Source organism: Dermacentor silvarum, chromosome 7 (assembly GCF_013339745.2).
Source record: "Dermacentor silvarum isolate Dsil-2018 chromosome 7, BIME_Dsil_1.4, whole genome shotgun sequence".
NCBI lineage: Eukaryota > Metazoa > Arthropoda > Arachnida > Ixodida > Ixodidae > Dermacentor > Dermacentor silvarum.
This window is the reverse complement of record NC_051160.1, coordinates 81439090-81458577: the sequence shown is the minus strand read 5'-3', so window position 1 is coordinate 81458577 and position 19488 is coordinate 81439090. Positions and strand designations below refer to the sequence as shown.

The 19488-nt window shown below is 48.8% G+C and overlaps 1 protein-coding gene across 1 annotated transcript; it reads right to left on the bottom strand.

Moving 5' to 3' along the window:
* Window positions 1–1617: 1617 nt before the first annotated feature.
* Window positions 1618–19383, bottom strand: LOC119458993 (uncharacterized). Its single transcript, XM_049671534.1, has 5 exons — window positions 19231–19383; window positions 4640–4700; window positions 2720–2862; window positions 2187–2613; window positions 1618–1712 (listed from the first exon to the last, which is right to left on the bottom strand). Exons 1-5 carry the CDS (start codon window positions 19381–19383, stop codon window positions 1618–1620), a joined length of 879 nt encoding a protein of 292 aa, XP_049527491.1.
* Window positions 19384–19488: the final 105 nt, after the last annotated feature.

The window sequence follows — 19488 nt, the reverse complement described above, 5'->3', positions numbered from 1 at the left end:
TGGTCTAGGCATGTCGGTAGAAGTGTCGCAGATGACGGACGTACCGTCTGGAGTCACAACGACGTCCTCCAATTGCAGGGGCGTTGCCGAATTCCGGAGTGTTCGAAGTTCGGTGTCGTCACGCTGTTGACTGACGAGTAAGTCGACATCGACGATCAAAGGCTCCGACGTCAACGTGGAAACGGTATTGACACGACTCAGAACGTCGGCTGGAACGTTGTCGCTACCCTTGATGGGTCGGAACGTTGTTGTGAACTCGGGGATGTAGGAAAGGTGTCGACTCTCGCGGGGCGAGTAACAGGACGCCGAACGATCCATTGCGTGCACAAGGGGCTTGTGGTCTGTCAAGATAGTAAACGCATTGCCTTAGAAGAAATGGCGAAATATTTGATAGCCAGGTAAACTGCGAGTAATTCACAGCCGAACAGGCTATAGCGGGGCTGCGCAGGCTTCAGTTTCTTGGTGAAAATGGCGAGTGGATGCCACGCATTGTCGATGAATTGCTGCAGAACGGCACCAACGGCGGTGCTTGAAGCGTCGGTCATGATGGCAGTGGGCGCGTCTGGCTTTGGGTGTCTAAGCAGCATGGCGTTGTCGAGGGCAGACTTGACTCTTGGGAAAGCGTCGGTGGCCTCTGCAGTCCACTGAAACACTTGTTTACGTTTGGTCACCAGGAGAGCGTCGAGCGGAGCCATAAGTCGTGCGCAATCGGGGATGAATCGGCGGTAGAAATTGACGAATCCGAGAAATTGGCGATGCTTGGTAAGAGTGGTCGATCGGGGAAGGTCTTCGATGACGCGAATCTAGGACGGCAGTGGTTGAATGCCCGTATCTTCGACGATATGACCGAGGAACTCGAGTTCGGGTTGAACGAATTCGCTCTTGGCGGCGTTGATGGCAATTCCGTTATTGGCAAGGCGTTAAAACAACAACCGCAAGTGGTGAAGATGTTCTGCGGAAGAACTTGTGACGAGAAGGTCGTCAATGTATGCAAAAATGAAAGGCAGCTAGGCCTCGGGTGACGAAATCAATGAAATGCTGAAAGGACTGGCACGCGTTCTGTAAGCCGAAAGGCATGTGGATAAATTCAAAAAGACCGAAGGGTGTGGTGATGTCGGTCTTGGCAATGTCTTCTTCAGCGATCGGTAGTTGATGATAGGCGCGAACGAGATCGATCTTAGAAAATATCGTCGCACAGTGCAACGCTACCATGAAGTCCTGAATGTTCGGGAGAGGGTAGCGATCAGGAACTGTAACGTTGTTTAGTGCCCAGTAATCACCGCATGGACGCCAGTCTCCCGTCTTCTTAGGCACCATGTGAAGTGGTGAGGCCCAATTACTAGAGGAAGGGCGGATGATGCCAAGTTGCAGCATGTGTTCGAACTCTGCGCGAGCGATCTTGAGTTTCTCCACGGACAAACGCCGGGGTCGGAAGTAGACTGGTGGGCCGGAGGTGACGATGTGATGGCACACGTCATGTTGCATCGGTTGCGTCCTTTCCGGCAGGCGAGTCAAGGTGGGAAACTCGCGTAAAAGCGCTGAGAAAGGTTCGTCCAAGATAGCAGAAATAGACGCGATCGGCAATGTGCCTGATGATGTGACGCCAGGAACGGATAGCTAGGTCACGGAGTCGATGAGACGGCGTCGTTGAACGTCGACAAGGAGTCCGTAGTTGTGCAAGAAGTCTGCTCCAGTGAGTGCACGACGGACGTCTGCAACCAGGAAAATCCAGCGGAACGCTCATCGAAGGCCAAGGTTTAGCATGAGGAGCGTTACGACAAAACTGGAATCCTCGTGCCGTTGACGGCTTGCAAAAACGAAACAGGTGTCCCTTTTCTGTCGGAGTGGTGGGCGGGGAGAACACTAACGTCAGCTCCTGTGTCGACTAGGAACCGTTGTCCCGTAATTCTCTCCGTCACGTAGAAAAGGCGACTTGAGTGTTAGGGCCGGACCACTCGTCGCAGTTAGAGGTCGGCCGGTCCTGTTTCCCTGCCAAGCGCAGGGACGCCGACAGTGACGAGCGTCGTTTCCAAAACGGCGGTGGTAGTAGCAAACGCCAGACGTTGTAGTTGAAGTTTCATCGCGGCTGCCCGTGCGTCTTGATTTGCTAGAACTACGGCTGCGTGGGCGACGAGTTGACGCGCGGTGATGTTCTGCTGCACAGATGATGCGTGCGAGCCACTGACACAAAGAGTCGAGAGGAGATTGCGCTGCCGAAGAACAGGGAAGAGTTTGCAGGGCGGTTGTAACGCCACCCTGAGACGATGTCGTGGCTGCGATGGTTGAGGTGGCTTCTTCCATGACTGTGTCAGCCAAAACGGCAAGTCCGTTAAGATCCATGGTAGAGGCTGTCGCCAGGACCATCTGCACGTTAGCCGGGAGTCGTTGCAAAAACAGTTCGCGCCACAGCGCGTCGTCGATGGAACCCGCGTTGTCTCCGAGCAGCTGCCTGATTCGGCGAAGAAGTTGACTAGGGCGTCGGTCACCAAGTACTTCAGTGGACAGAAGCTGCTGGATGCGAGAACGCTGTGAAGCTACTGTGCGCTGTAGCAGGGCTGCCTTGAGATCGTCATAGGCGGCGGTAGACAATGGGGCGTTTACCAATTTTTCTTTCTTCCCCTCTTCCCCTTCCCTTACGTAGAGTAGCAGGCCAGACGTTCCATTTTCCGGCCGTCCTGTCTACATTTTCAAATCATTAAACTACTTCTTCTTTTGCTACTTCGTCAATGGCGGCGGGCGAGAGCGCTGCAAAAGCGTAATAAAACTTTGAGGCTTGAGAGCGGATACCAGCGACTTGAAGTTGCGATTCGGCCTGAAGAAACCACACCGAAGGATGCTGGTCCCAGTACTGTGGGAGGCGGACGGCGATGGCCAAACAGGAGGGCTCACCGCGTTCGTCGGAAGGGTTCTGGCCTTGAGCTCTCGTAGCGTTGGTCAGGTCCGTGGTCGTCTCTACCGCAGGATCGTATGGCAGTATAATGTCCGAGGTCACCAAACTGTGACGACGAGCGACCACGTAGACCGTTAAAGTCTCAGGGCTCTCGCGGGAGAGGAAAAAAAGACACCCAATCTCTTAGCCTAGCATTTTTAATCTCTCAGAACGCTAGCCTGTGCCGGTGGGTGCCCGCCGCTCGTGTCTCGTGCAGATGCGAGCGTTTGCGTAATTATCATGCGACGCCGATGCTGCTGCCGCTACACTTCTGACCTCACTAAGGCCAATATTATCCCAGGCACTGCTGATACTTCCTCAAATAGTCCTGATAAGCTAGCCTCACTCGAGAGGGTTCGCGTGTTGAACGTTGCCAGGTTCAGGTTGCAGTGGCGGCCTCTGCGGATGCAGAGATTCTTAGCACCCTCGGCCGCGTAGCAGGTCTGACCACCGCCTTCATCATGTGCTCCGCAGCCGCTGGGGACTGAGGGCCATTGGTAAATTGTAGGAGTCGTTACGGAGGTAGCGGCCGAATACTGCACCAGGGAGGCGAATTTCTGTTCTGGTGAGGGAGTTACTTTGTTGAAGCTTAGTGGGCCTTCCTAACTTGGTTGCACTTTGACTAGTATAACCCCACTAGCTCTCAGCAGGTGTCAGGCGCCACTCCATGCCTGAAAATGTACTGTACTTTCCGATTAGAAGCCTACCTTCAGATTTGACGCCAGGTTTTCTGCCTCTGCTGGCGTTAGTCAGTGCCAATTCCAATTCCAACCATTGCGGCGTTAGTCGGTGCCAATTCAGTCAAGGTCGAGAGATGACAGTGAGTGAGTGCAACGATGGCGTCTGCCATCGGAACCCCTTGACCACGGGAAAGGGCGTCTGCATCAGAGTGTTAGCGTCCGCAGCGGTCCGTTACAAGATCGAATGGGCAGGCGTGTAAGTATGGGCGGAACTTGCCAAGCGCCCATACTAGAGCCAACCACTCTATTACAGCCACCCTATAATTCTCTCCCGCTTTTGTCAGCGTGCGACTCGCATAGACGACGACGTATTCGGAGTAGCCGGGATTGCGCTGCGCGATGAAGGCGCCAAGACCAACCTCGCTTGCTCCTGTATGCACTTCGGTTGCAGCACTCGGGTCGAAGTGTCGAAGAATAGGTGGAGAAGTTGGAATACAACGCCGCGTCGCAAACGCAACGTCACATGCAGAGGGCCTAGAGGAGAGAGAGAGAGAAAATGATCTAATGAAAGAAAGGGAGTTTAACTAGGACTGAGCCCGGTTGGCTACCCTACACTGGGGTAAGAGAAAAGGAGAGAGAGAGATTAAGAGAATAGAAACAAGAATAGATCTCTGCTCTATCACTGACGATCAATCAGTCCGGATCATAGACGGTCACTCAGTCCTGTAGTTTTCAAAAATCGCAGCAGCGCTTGTGTGGCCTTTTTCGAGGCCATATTGGAGGCTATGGTCCCAAGATCTTGCTCAAGGTGAACGGTCTTCTATCCAGCCTGGAGGAGAGGTCATGCTACCGCGTAGGAGCTGGGTCAAGGGCGACGTGATCGATGCGAAATTTCGAACAAAGCGTCGGAAATATGAGCATAGGCCCACGAAACTCCGAAGTTCTTTGATGTTATCATGCTTCGGGAATTTAGCGATTGCACGAAGTTTCGTAGGGTTGGTTAGAATGCCATGCTTGGACGCGGTCTGACCTAAGATGGTCAGCGCCCGCACGGCGAAGCGGCACTTTTTGACGTTGAGTTGCAGGCCAGCCTTGGAGAGGCACGTCAAAACATTTCAAAGGAGAAGTAGGTGGGTAGGAAAATCAGGCGAGAAAACTACGCCATCTTCGAGGTAACATAGTCACATAGACCACTTGAGGCCACGCAGCGTATTGTCCATGAGTCGTTCAAACGTGGCAGGCGCGTTGTGAAATCCTAATGTCATCACCTTGAAATTGTATAGGTCGTCAGTGGTAATAAATACAGTTTTCTTGTCATCAGCTTCAGCCATCGGAACCTGCCAGTAGCCTGAACGCAAGTCTAGGGATGGTAAGAATTCTGCTCCTTGAATGTTGCGAAGGACGTCATCGATGCGCGGCAAAGGATAGATGTCTTTGCGCATTACCTTATTTAATCGACGGTAGTCAACGCAAAAGCGAATATGCCCGTCCTTCTTACGAACGACAACGACAGGAGATGCCCAGGGACCGTGGGATGCTTGAATAACGCCACAGCGTAGCACATCTTCGGCTTGGTCGTTAATGACGCGACGCTCTTCGGCAGAGACGCGGCATGGTCGTTGACGCAACGGCTGGTGTAAACGTGTGTTAAAGTAGTGCTGCGCTTCTGATCTTCGTCCAAGAAGCGCCTGAGAAACATCGAACGAATTTCTAAAGTGGTTTAGAAGCTGAAGAAGCTTAAGTGGTTTAAGCTGAAGAAGTCAATAGAACAATATTTGTCTGGCAGATTAACAAAGAACGAAGAGTCAAGGTGTACCACGCGGCCGAGACATTCACCGATAAGCAACGTAACAGACCCATAAAGGGGATTGTACCAAAAAGTATTGCTGTGGACGGCGATGATGTCAAGCGTTGCAAAAGACAGTGGAACGGCTTTACGACTCATGAAGTTGTCAGACGGTGTGAAGAAGACCGCAGCCGCGCCGCGGTGACCGCGCCGCAGAAGACAGGGAGAAGGGCAAAAGAGCCAGGCGCAATGTCGGTGTCCTCGCGCACGACCAGTTTAGGTGCATGGCTCATCATCAGCTACGTGGGATGGTGCGTCGTATATCGGCGAAAATTCTACTTCTAGCGTGCGCAGTCGATGATAGCATTATGACGGGATTGGAAGCCCCACCCCAGGATGACGTCATGTGAGCAAGCAGAAAGATTAATACACTCGACAATGTACCTAATGCCATGTACAAGCGCACAGGCAGTACAGGCTGCGAGAGGTGTAACGTGCTGTACGCTTGCCGTGTGAAGCGAAAGACCAGAGAGCGGCGTGGTCACGTTTCGCCGAGAACGGCAGAGTTTGGCGGCTTGAACACAAAGGCCGGCGCCAGTGTCCACAAGCGCAAATGTAGAAGCACATTCGACAGAAATATCGACCCTGTTAGCAGGAGAGGAGTGAGGACTTGGGCTTGATGTGCTGTTAGCTTTGGTGGACGATAATTATCGGCGATGTTGACGGTGAATATGCAATTTCTTCAGGGTTTAGTCTAATACTAGACTGGTGAGTTTGTTAAACGGTACCTTGCATACGCTACTGTTGTTTGTCGGCGTGGTACACCGAAAACCCAGGGAGACAGATGTGTTTGCTTGAGATGTTGTACGCCATTGTTTCTAGTCTATGAAAGGGTTGGCGTTCATTACCTCCCATGGCACATCGTATCGTGGCAGAAGCGGTAAACTTGAATTGAATTATGCAGCTCCGCGTGCCAAAACAACGATCGTATTATGAGGAACGCCATAGTAGCGGACTCGGGATTAATTTTGACACCCTAGTTTCCATTACCCAGCATCTAAATCTAAGTGCATTAGTATTTTCGCGTTTCGCTCACTTCTAAACGCAGCTGCCACGGTTGGGATTGAACCCGCGACCTCGAGCAATGCCATAGACGTCAAGCTACCGCGGCGGGCATAGAAGTATTGATTTGAGTTGCGACCGTTTCCGTAGTGGCACCTAGATATTACGGTGCTATAATGCGGATTTGCGTCTACCTCCTCTGAATCAGTTGTACGCTTGACATACTTGCATGATGGTTATTTTTTCAGAAATAGCAGAAGCGTACCATACCGTTCCTTCAGTTTGTCCGAAATCGCTATTTCTTTCCTTCCCACGTCATATTTTCCCTCTCCCCTTGTACTGAAACTGCAACACTGGCAAGGCGGTTGTTTACTAGTTTCGCGACTGCGTCGGTTCTACCAAATCTCTGCCTCCTCTCCCACCTCCTCTATATAGTTCTATCCACGTCCCCCATGGACTTGCACGTTAATAGAAATGCAAGCGCCGATGTTTCTGCAATGATTTTGAGGGGGTCACAGATATTTACAGCTGTCAGGAGGCTTATGTGGCGACACCCAGGGAGCTCCAGAGTGCGTTGTGCACATACCACACGATGATAAGTTCCAAACGGGTTTCTCGCGTCGACTTTCCTCCCCGTCACGCTCCTGCCATGTATATATACGCTCTGAACCACCGCCAAACGTGGCGTGCAAGAAGAGCATAGCCGGAGCATCAACAGAACCACAAAAGTCAAAGAAAGAGGCAAATGCTTGTAGCTCAGACATCAAAGAGCTGCCCGCATTAGACAGGTAGCAGCCTCAAACAGAAAAAAAAACTATGAAGAAAAACAGCAAGACGCAATAACCTCGCGAGGTTAATGAATAGGCTTCGTGGACACTTGTGCTAATATTATAAGTAGTCTCTTCCTTAGATGTGAAGCTTCCGTTGATGATTCTGGAAACACACCATACACGCTGTAAGCCAAGCTGAACTGTTTATTTTCTTGTATGCGTTTCGTTGAACTTAGTCATCATTACTATCCAATTAGAGTGCTAGGACATACACCTGGTTCGGTAAGATATATTAATAGCCCCGAAAATGTTTGCAGAAAAACAAAGTCTAACATGACGCACTATCCACTCCCTTTCCTTTCAGGTTTCGGCTCTTGCTTAACACAGTTCTCAAGATCCACGCAGAACCTGTCATATCGCCTACGTTTCTCAGAGGGACAGTGGCAGGTCCTTTCTCCAGGGTTGCATGGCTTTATTTGCAACTGCCGTCCGTGTCCATAGGGAGGGCAAGGAAGCTCTGGTTTCTTTCCGTGCGAGGGGCACTGAGAGGAAGTTTCATCATGATCGCATCCCGAACACTGAAATACAGAATAAAGTGGCATTTTACATAACGCTGAACATGTTTTGCTGATAAGGTACTTGTGAAAGATATAACACCACACGGAATGTGCGAGATAATACGTACAAGACGCTAAACCACCAAATAATGCGCTTAAGATATTCTTTCTTATATGACCTCTGTACCGCTATGCAAAAACGTTTTTCACGTATACAAGAATGCTGTTACGTTCCGTTGATTTTTGAAACATTATTCTCACACTTGTTTCATACAACAAGCATGTTAGCACTGATAATGTCATCAGTGTCGCCTAACGGACAGATAAAACGATCCTTTTTGAGCTGCTTTATACTTGCGTCCTTCGTTTTCGTGTAAATCTCGACATTTAGAATTTTGCACCCGGGAATGATTTTTTTTCTCTTGTAAACGGTTAAACTTTATTTTTACCCGAAGTCTGCAATTTGGAATATGAATTGAATTCTGTGGTCTTGGGTATAAAAAAACAAAAAAAAAATCACGATGTGATTATGAGGTTGCCGTATTGGGAGACTCCGAATTATTTTTACCACCAGGGGATCTTTAACGCGACCCCAATGCACGGGACACGGGCCTCTTTGCATTTAGCCCTCATGGAAATGCGGCCGTGGTGGCTGGGATCCCTCGACCTTGTCCTTAAGCAGCGCAACACTATATATCCGCTAAGCCACTGCGGCGGGTGCTTTGTTGTAAGGATAATGAATGCATATGTTTCAAAGGTAGTGAATAGTAGCCACTGTGATGAAGTCGTCAGTACATATCACATTAGTATTATTTATTTATTTATTTAAAATAACGATATAGTCTTGTATTTGCTGAACACTAAAGTAAAATTGCGCATATATATTATGTAGTTCGTGCCTGCCGGCGTCGCGTGAACGAAGCCTTATTGCGTTTTCAGTTGCCGCGTAGACATGAGTGCGAGAATGGTCAATCGCATCGCATCGCGCTCATAAAGCAAGAAATTTAACAAGATGGGACATTCGGCAAAACCTATCAACAGGAAACAAGTCACGCTAGTACTAATGCCGTCCGTAAGCTGCCGCTAGCATCGGAAAAAAAATTAAGGGAAGTTAACAGATATTGTTTTATTTTTTTAATTCTGTGCCGCTAAAAGTAAAACGTTCGGCGTGTAAATTAGCTTGTACTTCGCGACTTATTTTATGTGCGTTACCTAGCGACATGCCAATGAAGCGCCAGATGCATGCATCACGCACCAGATGCGCCACCGAAGCGAGCGAGAAAGGCTGAGCATGTTAGCTCTCGCCTGTTCAACAACCCGTTTATGTAGTTTTTTTTTTTTTGTAGCCTGCTTTCTTGGTCTCTCTCCGCGCATTCTTGCGGTCCTTCTGCACTTCGACAAGGCACCACTGCACTATTGGTGCATGGCAAGGTGAGAAATATTGTTTGACAGTCTGCGACGCCTTTAGGCTTACGGCATGCAACTCAGACTTGCACAGTAAAATACTTTACACCCTTTATGGTGCGAATTGCGAATCACAACACCCTTCAAGGGTGTTTTCATTCGAGAAACATCCCATAATCATAAGCATCACGAAAACAAGGTAAAGCAGGAGTCAACGTTTCGACATGTGGACAAGTCCACTTGTTGAAACGTTAACTCCTGCTCTCACCTTGTTCTCATGTTGCTCATCGTCTTGAATTTTCTTCGGCCGTTTTCTCCGTGTTATCCAATAACCATGTCATTTTGTGAAACATAGGATAGTTATAGATGCCCCAGCAGCCTTACACCCCCTGTAAGGGTGTTCTGACTGAGACAATTGGGTGAGGGTGCAAGCGTGTTTCAATCTATTTTTACTACATTCAGAAGCGTACAGACCTTCGTCCTGCAGTAGATATAAATATAGGCTGATGATGTTAATGATATTTCTTATTATAATTGCTTGGCGCTGGTGTGTAAGAGCGATGCCCCAGTTACATAAAATTAATAGAAGCTTGCAAGGTAAACGCAGCGGAAAGAAAGTGCTTGCTAAACACGGCACACTTCTGCGGGTTCTGCTCCGCGATTTGTCCATGTCGCCGCGCGGCTAGCAGAGCTGCAAAGAGCACGAACACAACGCGCTTGTGCCAAGGGGGAAAGGAGGGAATCCGTGGCATCCCTGCACCTCCCGGATGTGCGCCCTCTCCCTCTACCTTCAAGACCTCATGGAATTATTTCCAGTTGGAAATCCAGCAACCATCAGCAGTGGCAGTGGTGCTGCCATCGCGTATCGGCATGGGAACGAGTGTCCCAAGGGAGGTATAGGGAGTTACCGCCCCCTGGTAGGGGCATCGCCGGTCAGGTTCTGCGCAGTGATAGCCGAGAGGGCAGTGATTTTGAGCACGCCAGCCATCTGTCTTTCGCGAGGCACTGAGTGGGTTGAAAGGCGGATGGTCTGACGGTGGCTGGCACGAAACTGCCGCGAAACCTTCCCTTGGTGCGTACGTGGAGAAGGGACTTGACGGTGGTCCACGATGACGGCGATGACCGGGACACCAAAATTCGTCACGTGGGCGATTGACATTATGGAATTTAAGTGCCAACAGCAGAGACGTAATATTTCGCAGCGAGTGGATGCTACAGTTTTCGGAATCGCACGCAGCGACATTGAATTTGTTGCCCCAGCGCACGATGCGCGATCGGTGAGGGTCGTGAGACATCGTTCGAACTGCAGCAGGCAATGAACGGCGCCATCCTATCCCATTTAAGGCTTCTTTACTTCTTCCTTCGGTGGCGTCACGGGCCACGCTATAGGACGCAAAGAAAATCACGGGGATTGCCGCGCGCACCGCGCACAGCTATCGAGTATGAGTAGCGCGAGTCAGCCTACGCCCTCCACCACTCGTTGGCCCCCAGAAAACGAAACCACAAAATCCCAGAAGAGCCGGCCCGATCCGGCTTACACTTCCCGGTTCGGCACGGATCAATGAACGAGAGTGAACCGGCTTCCTCTCTCCAAAAGCACCGCCGCTCACTTTTACTTAGTGAACTACGGCTCACTCGTTCTTTAAAAAGAGCGGTTCAAGAGACAGCCGTTAGTTGCGACTCTTGCGAGGAAGGGCGGGAGAGCAGTTGCTTTCTCCCACCGCAAATAGATGGCGGGGAAGTCGCGCCCAGCAGAAAATCTGATTATGAAGGAGCTGTTCGGCACGGCTCACTAAACAAGAAAGAACAGGCTTCCTCTCTCCAAAAGAACCGCCGCTCACTTTTACTGAAACATGGCTCCCTTGTCCTTTAAAAAAGTCGCAGTTTCGCCCGAAAGGCGAAGCACCGATTGCGACAGCAAATTAGCAGAGTGCTATACGAGGCAAAGATAGTAGTTTAATTGGCTGTATGAAGTTGTAAACAATCGCTTCCTAACTAAATAGACAATCACGGGGTCAAGCGCGCACAGGTAAACATGAACACATCTCGCTGGATGAACGCGGAAAGTCGCTGTGAAAACGCCGGAGTGAGAAAGCGCGCCAGGAGCAGCGGGAAAATTTACAGTCTCGTTGTCTCTCGTCTCGCTTCAACGCGAACTAAACGTCAAAAGCAGAGTGGATATAGAGCTACCGGTACTCGGCGCATGCACTTTGTCCGCGTCGCTGATCCACTTGAAGATGAGGCCCGCGCGGGCGCGCACTTCGCCCGCATCGCAGATCGCTTTCAAGATACGGCGTGGCCGCGCTGTGAGCAGCAGCCGATGGAGCAAAACGCACTTTCACCCCCCCTCTCCGTCGCCTCGCCCCCGTGTCTTGCGGGCGCGAAAAACGACCGCGGGCTTCCGGCCTGCCTTCCTTCCTCGCGTTCGCTGCATTAAGCCCGATTGCCGGCTTCCCTCGTACGCTTTTATTCGCACACACAGCGTACGGGGCGCGGCGACGATTCTATCACCGTTGGACTTTATACAGAACCCCACGGCGACGACGACGGCAGAAATGCGCTTGGAGTGTCTATATTAGCTATCGCAATAAACTAACGGCTCAAAAGATCAGGCTCGCTCCTGAGCGACCAATCTCTAAGTCACATATTCCAAACGCCAATGTCCTCAGCGAGCCGCAGTGCGTTTAGCCAGTGGACCCCGCGGCTGCCACAGTATCTACGCTACGTAGCAAACAACAGCTACATGCAACTGTAGTACGTATGCGCAGCGTTCACTTTGGGCATGACAGGGCTTGAGTGCGGGCTCGCGCTCATATGCACCAGTCTGGCCGTGCTGCGAGGTGTGGACCGGCTTTGTCCTTCAGCACCTTGAGGGCCGGATAGTGGCCACATTCAACTTGAGCGTTCCTGAAGCGCTATCAATAAGTCTGCCAAGGCTTCCATCAGGAGCAGTCGGGAGGGAGCGCGCGCTGGCAAGCTTGCTTGTGGTCTGACCTTATCGCGTGGTTCGACGCTAGTTAATATTTCAAATCTAGCCCAAATTATCTATACCCAGCGGCTACGACACCGATAAACAGGGTGGCCAAACGTTAACTCCCAGGCGCGTCCGCGGCCAAGTGTGAGCACACGATAGACTGCTTCTTCCGTAAGTACGTAATTTAAACTGCGTCGATAAATATAGATAGTGACAGTTGGAAGAAGCGCATTGATCCTCGAACTTTTCTTGATTGACGTCAGCTATTTGCCAATAGGAGCCACGTATGGGAATCCGCTTTATTACGAAATAAACCGTCCAGAAAAGAGTGAATAACAGGGTACTGTTGAAAAGAGAGCATTTGAGAGAAAGGTGAGATAGCACTCCGCTTGCGAGTTTCACGCGCCGCGCGCGACTGTAAAACTCTGCTGAGATGTTCACAACAGCGTATGTTATCCGCGGACTACGTTTTTCACCAAGCCCAAGGGGTGGCTCAAAAACCCTTTAAAGCAAGCGTCGATACAGTAGTGCTTCCTGCCGAACGCTAGTTCCCCGAAGGGCCATTGAATATACAAATACAATGACTCTGCACTAATACCCATATTTCTTTGGTGTAAACAAAGTGCCCTTAGCCAAGAAAATTATCGCATGGTAATAAACAACGAAGGCAAACATGAAATAGACGGATTTAACTAAATTCAAAAAAATGCTTCTCTCGTTCTTCATAAGGGTAAATTAAATTTAAAGGTTTATGCCAAGGTAATTCAACAAGAAATATAAGCCATAAGACACTAAATCTACAACAGCAAGTGTCAATCCTTTAGAATTACAGTATACTATTTAAACGTAAATTACTATAGAGCTACTGAATAGAATTTTTAGGACATGTATTTAAATACAGGCTGTTTCAGCTAAGTCAGGTGAAACATTGAGAACTTGCACGAAGAACGAGAATGCAAAAAAACAATAACGTATTATTGGTCGTGGCCCTTTTGACGAACTGAACAGTACTTTTTACTATGAGCTTAAATTATTTACAAAACTAAATAAATAACTATTAACGGATTCATATAAACGCAAAATCTCATATTCAACTTCAAACATGTTAAACCTTTGATATAAACGCAAGGAGTGCATAGACACTCGTTTTAATCTTGCGCGCTTTTCTTGCAGCCTCGCAAAATTGTAACACAGCAGATATCACCATAGAAAGAAATTACTAATATAATTCTCTATAGGCTCTACAAGTTCTACATTGAAGATATTGAGTAGCCAATGCCGTAAGACGTGAAAAAGAATTGTTGTTGAATATTTTTCTAAGCTTATACTAAAAAATACTTTCAACTTCCCAAGAGGAAGGCGAATAATGTTAAGTTGGTTGCATTCTTCTGACCTTTCGGAACTGCGACACTCACAACAACACGGGAACTGCTCGTCGCCTACCTTGCAGCGAAGCACTTCAGGTACTTCCCCAACCGTCCAGAATGTTACACCCTTAAGATCACAAGCCATCCGCTTCCTTAATTCGTTCCTTCACCACCCACCACACTCCTCGAGAGTCCTGTCATTTTGCTTTCCTCGCCGAATTCGCGACTGGCACACGCTATGTCTAAGGTAACCTCAACAGTGCAGCTGGCGCTCTGAACCGCATCAGTGCCACAATCTCGCTGACTTCTCCTTTGATTTGCTCGCTGCGACACAAGCATCCGACCCCCCACTTCGACGCCTCTGGTCTTCTACGCATCTGGTGGCCCTTTTGAGCAACTGAAAGTAGTTTTTACTATGATCTTGAGTAATTAACAACACGCAGTTAACTAACTACTAAAGGTGGATATAGACCCAAGATGTCTTATTTAACTTCAAACACGTTAAACTTTTGATTTAAACGCAAGGGGCGCATATTTACGTGGATACTCATTTTAATCTCGCGCGCTTTTTTTGCAGGCTCGAAAAATTAATACCACAGCAGATATCACCATAGGAATAAATTATTTAGATATTTCTCAATAAGCTCTGCATGTTCTACATCGAAGATATTGTGTTTGAGCCAGTGCCCTAAGATATGAAAAATACTTGTTCAATATTTGCCTAAGCTTGTAGCAAAAAAATACTTTCCATTGCTAAAGAGGAAAGCGAATAATGCTAAGTTGGTTCCATTTTTGAGATATTTCGAAACTGCGACCCTCATAACAACACGGGAACTGCTCGTCGCCCACCTTGCTGTGAGCACTTCAGGCACTTCCCCAACGGTCGAGAGTTTGTCACCTTTATGATCACAAGAGACAGGAAGAGAGCGGTGTGGATCAGAGAACAAACGGGGGTAGACGATATTCTAGTTGACATTAAGCGGAAGAAATCGAGCTGGGCAGGCCATGTAATGCGTAGGATGGATAACCGGTGGACCATTAGGGTTACAGAATGGATACCAAGAGAGGGGAAGCGCAGTCGAGGACGGCAGAAAGTCAGGTGGGATGATGAGGTTAGGAAATTCGCAGGCGCAAGTTGGAATACGCTAGCGCAAGACAGGGGTAATTGGAGATCGCAGGGAGAGGCCTTCGTCCTGCAGTGGGCATAAATATAGGCTGATGATGATGATGATGATGATCACAAGCCGTCCGCTTCCTCAATTCGTTCCTTCAGGGCTGCTGAGCACGAGGTCGCGGGATCGAATCCCGGCCACGGCGGCCGCATTTCGATGGGGAAGAAATGCGAAAACACCCGTGTACTTAGATTTAGGTGCACGTTAAAGAACTCCAGGTGGTCCAAATTTCCGAAGTCCCCCACTACGGCGTGGCTCATAATCAGATCTGGTTTTGGCACGTAAAAATCCATAATTTAATTTTTTAATTCGTTCGTTCATCACCAACCACACTCCTCGAGAGTCCTGTCATTTTGCTTTCCTCACCGAATTCGCGACTGTCACACGCTATGTCGAAGGTAACCTCAACAGTGCAGCTGACGCTCTGAACCGCATCAGCATCAGTGGCACAATCTCTGAATTCTAGCTGAAGAGCTTGCCAGACACCAGTTTGCTGGTGTCTCTAAACTGGTGTCTTTGTGAGGACTATTTCCAATTGGATACGGTTTTTAAACTCACCGTCTACAATTCGTGAATTCCAATATGCGCAGCAAAGCAATTATTCAAGTAGCTATTTATGGAATTGTTGTAAATTAGTTGAATATGTGTTTGCATTTCTTGTGCAAGTAATATCCGCCTCTTGAAATATGCCAGCTCAAGGACGAAAATTATCTTTTACCCAACAGGCTATTTTCTAAAATTCTGTAAAGCTTAATTAATAAAGATCACTCCGTATACTGGCAACCACGAGTTGTTTTTCTAAAATTACCATTTATCCATTACCATTTACCGTTATGTTTTCTCTAGGGCGCCGAATGTTTTTTTTTTTTCTAACAAGCTAGAGAAATTAAATGTTTTTCTTGTTGGCTGACGGCTACCAAATATCCTCAGCAGTTGCGGCGACCTAATCTTTCAATAGCATTAACGCGGGCCCCAATGCTAGAGATCCAGGCAGGACAAAAAACCGGAATACACTTTTTCGAGACTAAAGTGTGAAACGACGGAAGCCTGACACCATTGCCTGTTAAAGTGTCTGGTAAAGTAGTTTGTGGCGGTCTGGAACTGTTGCAGCGCCGCTTGTGGATCAGGAGGAGACGCGTCTTTCATGGCGGGGCTGTGCCAGCTATGCGCCCTACAGGCGATCAGGGCATGATTGGAGCAGACGACAAAACGGATAGCCAAGCAGGCGCCGTTGCTATAGCAACTGTAGGAACGACGAAGAAATGACAGACCCGCGCGGCGCCGAACCACCCCGATACCCGCACTTGACGACAGTGACGTCATGGACGCGAGCCAATCAGGAGGCGCACACCTGTGCCAAGCGACAGTGACGTCACGACACAGAGGAGGCCAATCAGCTGGCCGGAAAGCTGTGACAGTTTCTGCTAACGGGTGATGACCTTGACAATGATCCGCTACAGGTTAATACTTGCGCTGTTTAGGGAGTGGCAATGAGCATGCCGGCCTACACCAGATTTGCACGCCGAGGAGATGTTCTACCCCTGTTGCACACGCCTGCGGATCAAGACACTAGACAAGCGCTTAAGAAGCTTCCTGGTTAGCTGAACGGCAATCTTGGGAAATCAGTGATACTGTCTTAGTAACTTGAAGAAAAAAATTACTCCATCTCCCGCTAAAGGGAACCATGTGTGGATGCGAAGCAGCGGGGAGATGGTTAGCTTGAGCGGGAGATGGTTTCGCGGCAGCGGCCCGAGCGCTCATCGCGGCGTCGCGGCGCTCCGTCATTTTCATAACGCGGGACTACCGTGGCGCCCCTCAGCGGAGTATGCAGCTGTCGCACCACCTGTCGTGCGCGCAGCACCGGATTCCTAGAGGAGAGAAAGGGGGGGGGGCGTAGAAAAGGAGAGGGGACGCGCATGCGCTGTGGGGGTGTGGCACTCAGGCGCCGCTCCGTAGAGGATTCCTAGAGGAGAGAAGGGGGAGCGTAGGAGAAGAGAGGGAGGGGGAGAGGACGCACATGCGCTGTGGGGGTGTGGCACGCGGGCGCCGCTCCGTACAGGATTCCTAGAGGAGGGAAAGGGGGAGCGTAGGAAAGGAGAGAGGGGGAGGGGACGCGCATGCGCTGTGGGGGTGTGGGACGCGGGAGGGACGGACAGAGCCGCCGGCAAGAAATGCTTCGCATTTAAAAGAGCGCAAAAGTAACGAGGACGAAAAGCGCCTGTCTGTTGTACCTGTTTCTTTTCGTCCTCGTCTCTTTTGCGCTGCTTTTTCTTCAAGTATGTTGCACCAACTCGCCCACATCAAGCTCCTTCTGCGTCTTAGCAACATCCGTTTTCACTTCAAGCGCAGAAACAGCAAGTTAACGGAAGTGGTACTTATGTCGTAATGGAACAAGTATCTGCGCGGCCGATGCTATCTTTTCCTCTGCTCGGAAAGAGACTGCTCACCTTTCCGTCACGAATGCTTAAGAGGACAAGAAGCTGTAGCGCGGGGAACCAGATGCAAGTATATATCTAAACATTTGCTAACGCCAATACCTGCGCATTGGGGTTATTATTTTTTCTGCCGACATTCAACGAATATTTTTACGCGGCCAAAAGGGTTGGCACACTGATTCAGTAATATCCACACTTATAGAAAGTGCTCGTTGGTCGGAATTCACCACAGGAAAACCGCCCAGGAGTGCAAATGCAGAGTCATTGGGCACATGTTTACCCAAAGCAGTGTCAGCATCACCAGTGTCATTGATCTTCGCGAAATGTATATTAGTTTTTTTTTTGCTATTTGTCTCTGCTGTAACCAACGATGTTCAAATAATTATTGCTACATTCGCCCTGTGAAAGTAAAAATACCTTCAACAAAGAGACGGGGTTTACTTGTTTTGGTTATCAAACAAATTATTCCGATAATTACGTCATATTTTCAGTGGTTTGTGTAGTTACACACGGCGTATTTTAAAGGGACATTCCAATTACATTGTCGTGTTATATTTTATCTAGATATTCAAAAATTCAGGCGATATATAGGGTAGAAAAATAACGGCGAGGGTCAGTACCACCGCAAAGTAATTTACTAGAATACTGATTTTTACGTACCTGTTACATTTTCGGTATCCAGGAGGTGGACTTTACAGCTTTGTACGACGACTGTGCACTTGGTTATTAAACTGCGGTGACTGCGTGCGAACGCAGGAAAAAATATAAAAGCAAACAATACATTTTTTTTGCTATGAGTGTGATTACTACACAATGAAAACTTCTCCAGTTGCCTTGACGTCACAATATTCTCGATGACGTCCGGTCTGGCATGATGAAACAAAATTCAGTGTGAAATAAAATATCCAATATCGCTGAACCATGAACTTTATTCACACAAGTAACACATTACATGATGCCGCAGGCTCAACAGAAAACGTGGCAGTGAATGAAAACTCGATAGACCCTCTCCCCGCCCCCCTCCCCCGCCCATCATTACTGACGGAGCAGTAGTGAGAATAGAATATATTACACGAAATTGTACCAAATGGAAATTCTTCGCATGCGAGAACTAAAGAGCCGTCAATATATCATGAATATTAAACTTAGTACTTCGAGGCATTTTCCACAAAATATGGTGAGTGCCATAGCCGAATGTCAATCGTTTGGTCGTTTTATTACAAATGCTGCGCCTTTGAACGATGCCACGTTCCCATAAATACAATCTTTGACTGTGCATTTCACGGAAAAGAATCATACGTCTGCCTTACCAATGTTCGAAACTGCGAGCGGAGTAAGGTGGCTGTAGCGACGACGGCGGCCAATGTGTTTTTGGACGCCTCAACCATGTCTTTTTGGACGTCACTACAGCTCAAATGAGTGTTTTTGTCGGACTCTGTTGCGTCCAAGTGTCTTAAACTCGGCGGTTTCCTTTTGTTGCCGTGTCAACGATACCGTGCCGTAGGGAGAGAACCAAAGCACGCTTGATTTTTCTTCCAATAAATATCTCACTTTATACCGACCTGTTATCACGTCCTTGCCGATTCACAAGTTGAGAAGGAGAAAAAACAGAAAACCAGTAAAGCAAAAAAAAAAAGCTAAAATGTAAAGAACTGCTAATATTACATTTCATTCATGTTGCAATTCCTCACGAATTATGGTTCGAATGATAGACCAGAGCTGAATACTGTTTGCCAGGGGAAGGATCTTGAGCAGCGAGTGTGTTGAAAGCAGTAGATCGTATACCCTTAAGAAGGTGTCGCACGCGGTCTGTTTCTGGCATGGCACTGTCGACACGGTGGCAAAGCGCGAGGATGTCCTCAATGTACGAGGTATCCGACTCGCCATAATGCTGGATGTACTCAGACAGCCTCTTTTTCGCAACTTCCGAACAAACAGTGTGTGTGCAAAACATCCGCCGTAGCTGCTCCTTGAAAGTAGTCAAATCACGGAAGGCTCTCTCGTGATTCTGGACCATGTCTTGGCTACTTGAGAAACGTAAAATGGTACATTTGTTAACTTCGATGCCTCGTTCCATTTGTTGTACTCGCTGACACGATCGTAGCTGTCGAGCCAGTCTTGAACGTCCTCACCAGGCAAGCCAGGGAAGATTTCAGGATTGCGATACCGGTTGTTGGAAGCGCTGGGCGTGGGGGTGGCTGGCACTTGAACCGAGCTGGTGGGCGTTGCCGGCTGGTCATGCGACATGGCGGCTTCTTGGCGTAAGCGGCGTGCCGAACGTAGCTCCAGGGGAGATATTGAAGTGCATTGAGGTCGAAGGGATCCTAAAGCCCTTCCAGCACTTGAAATACC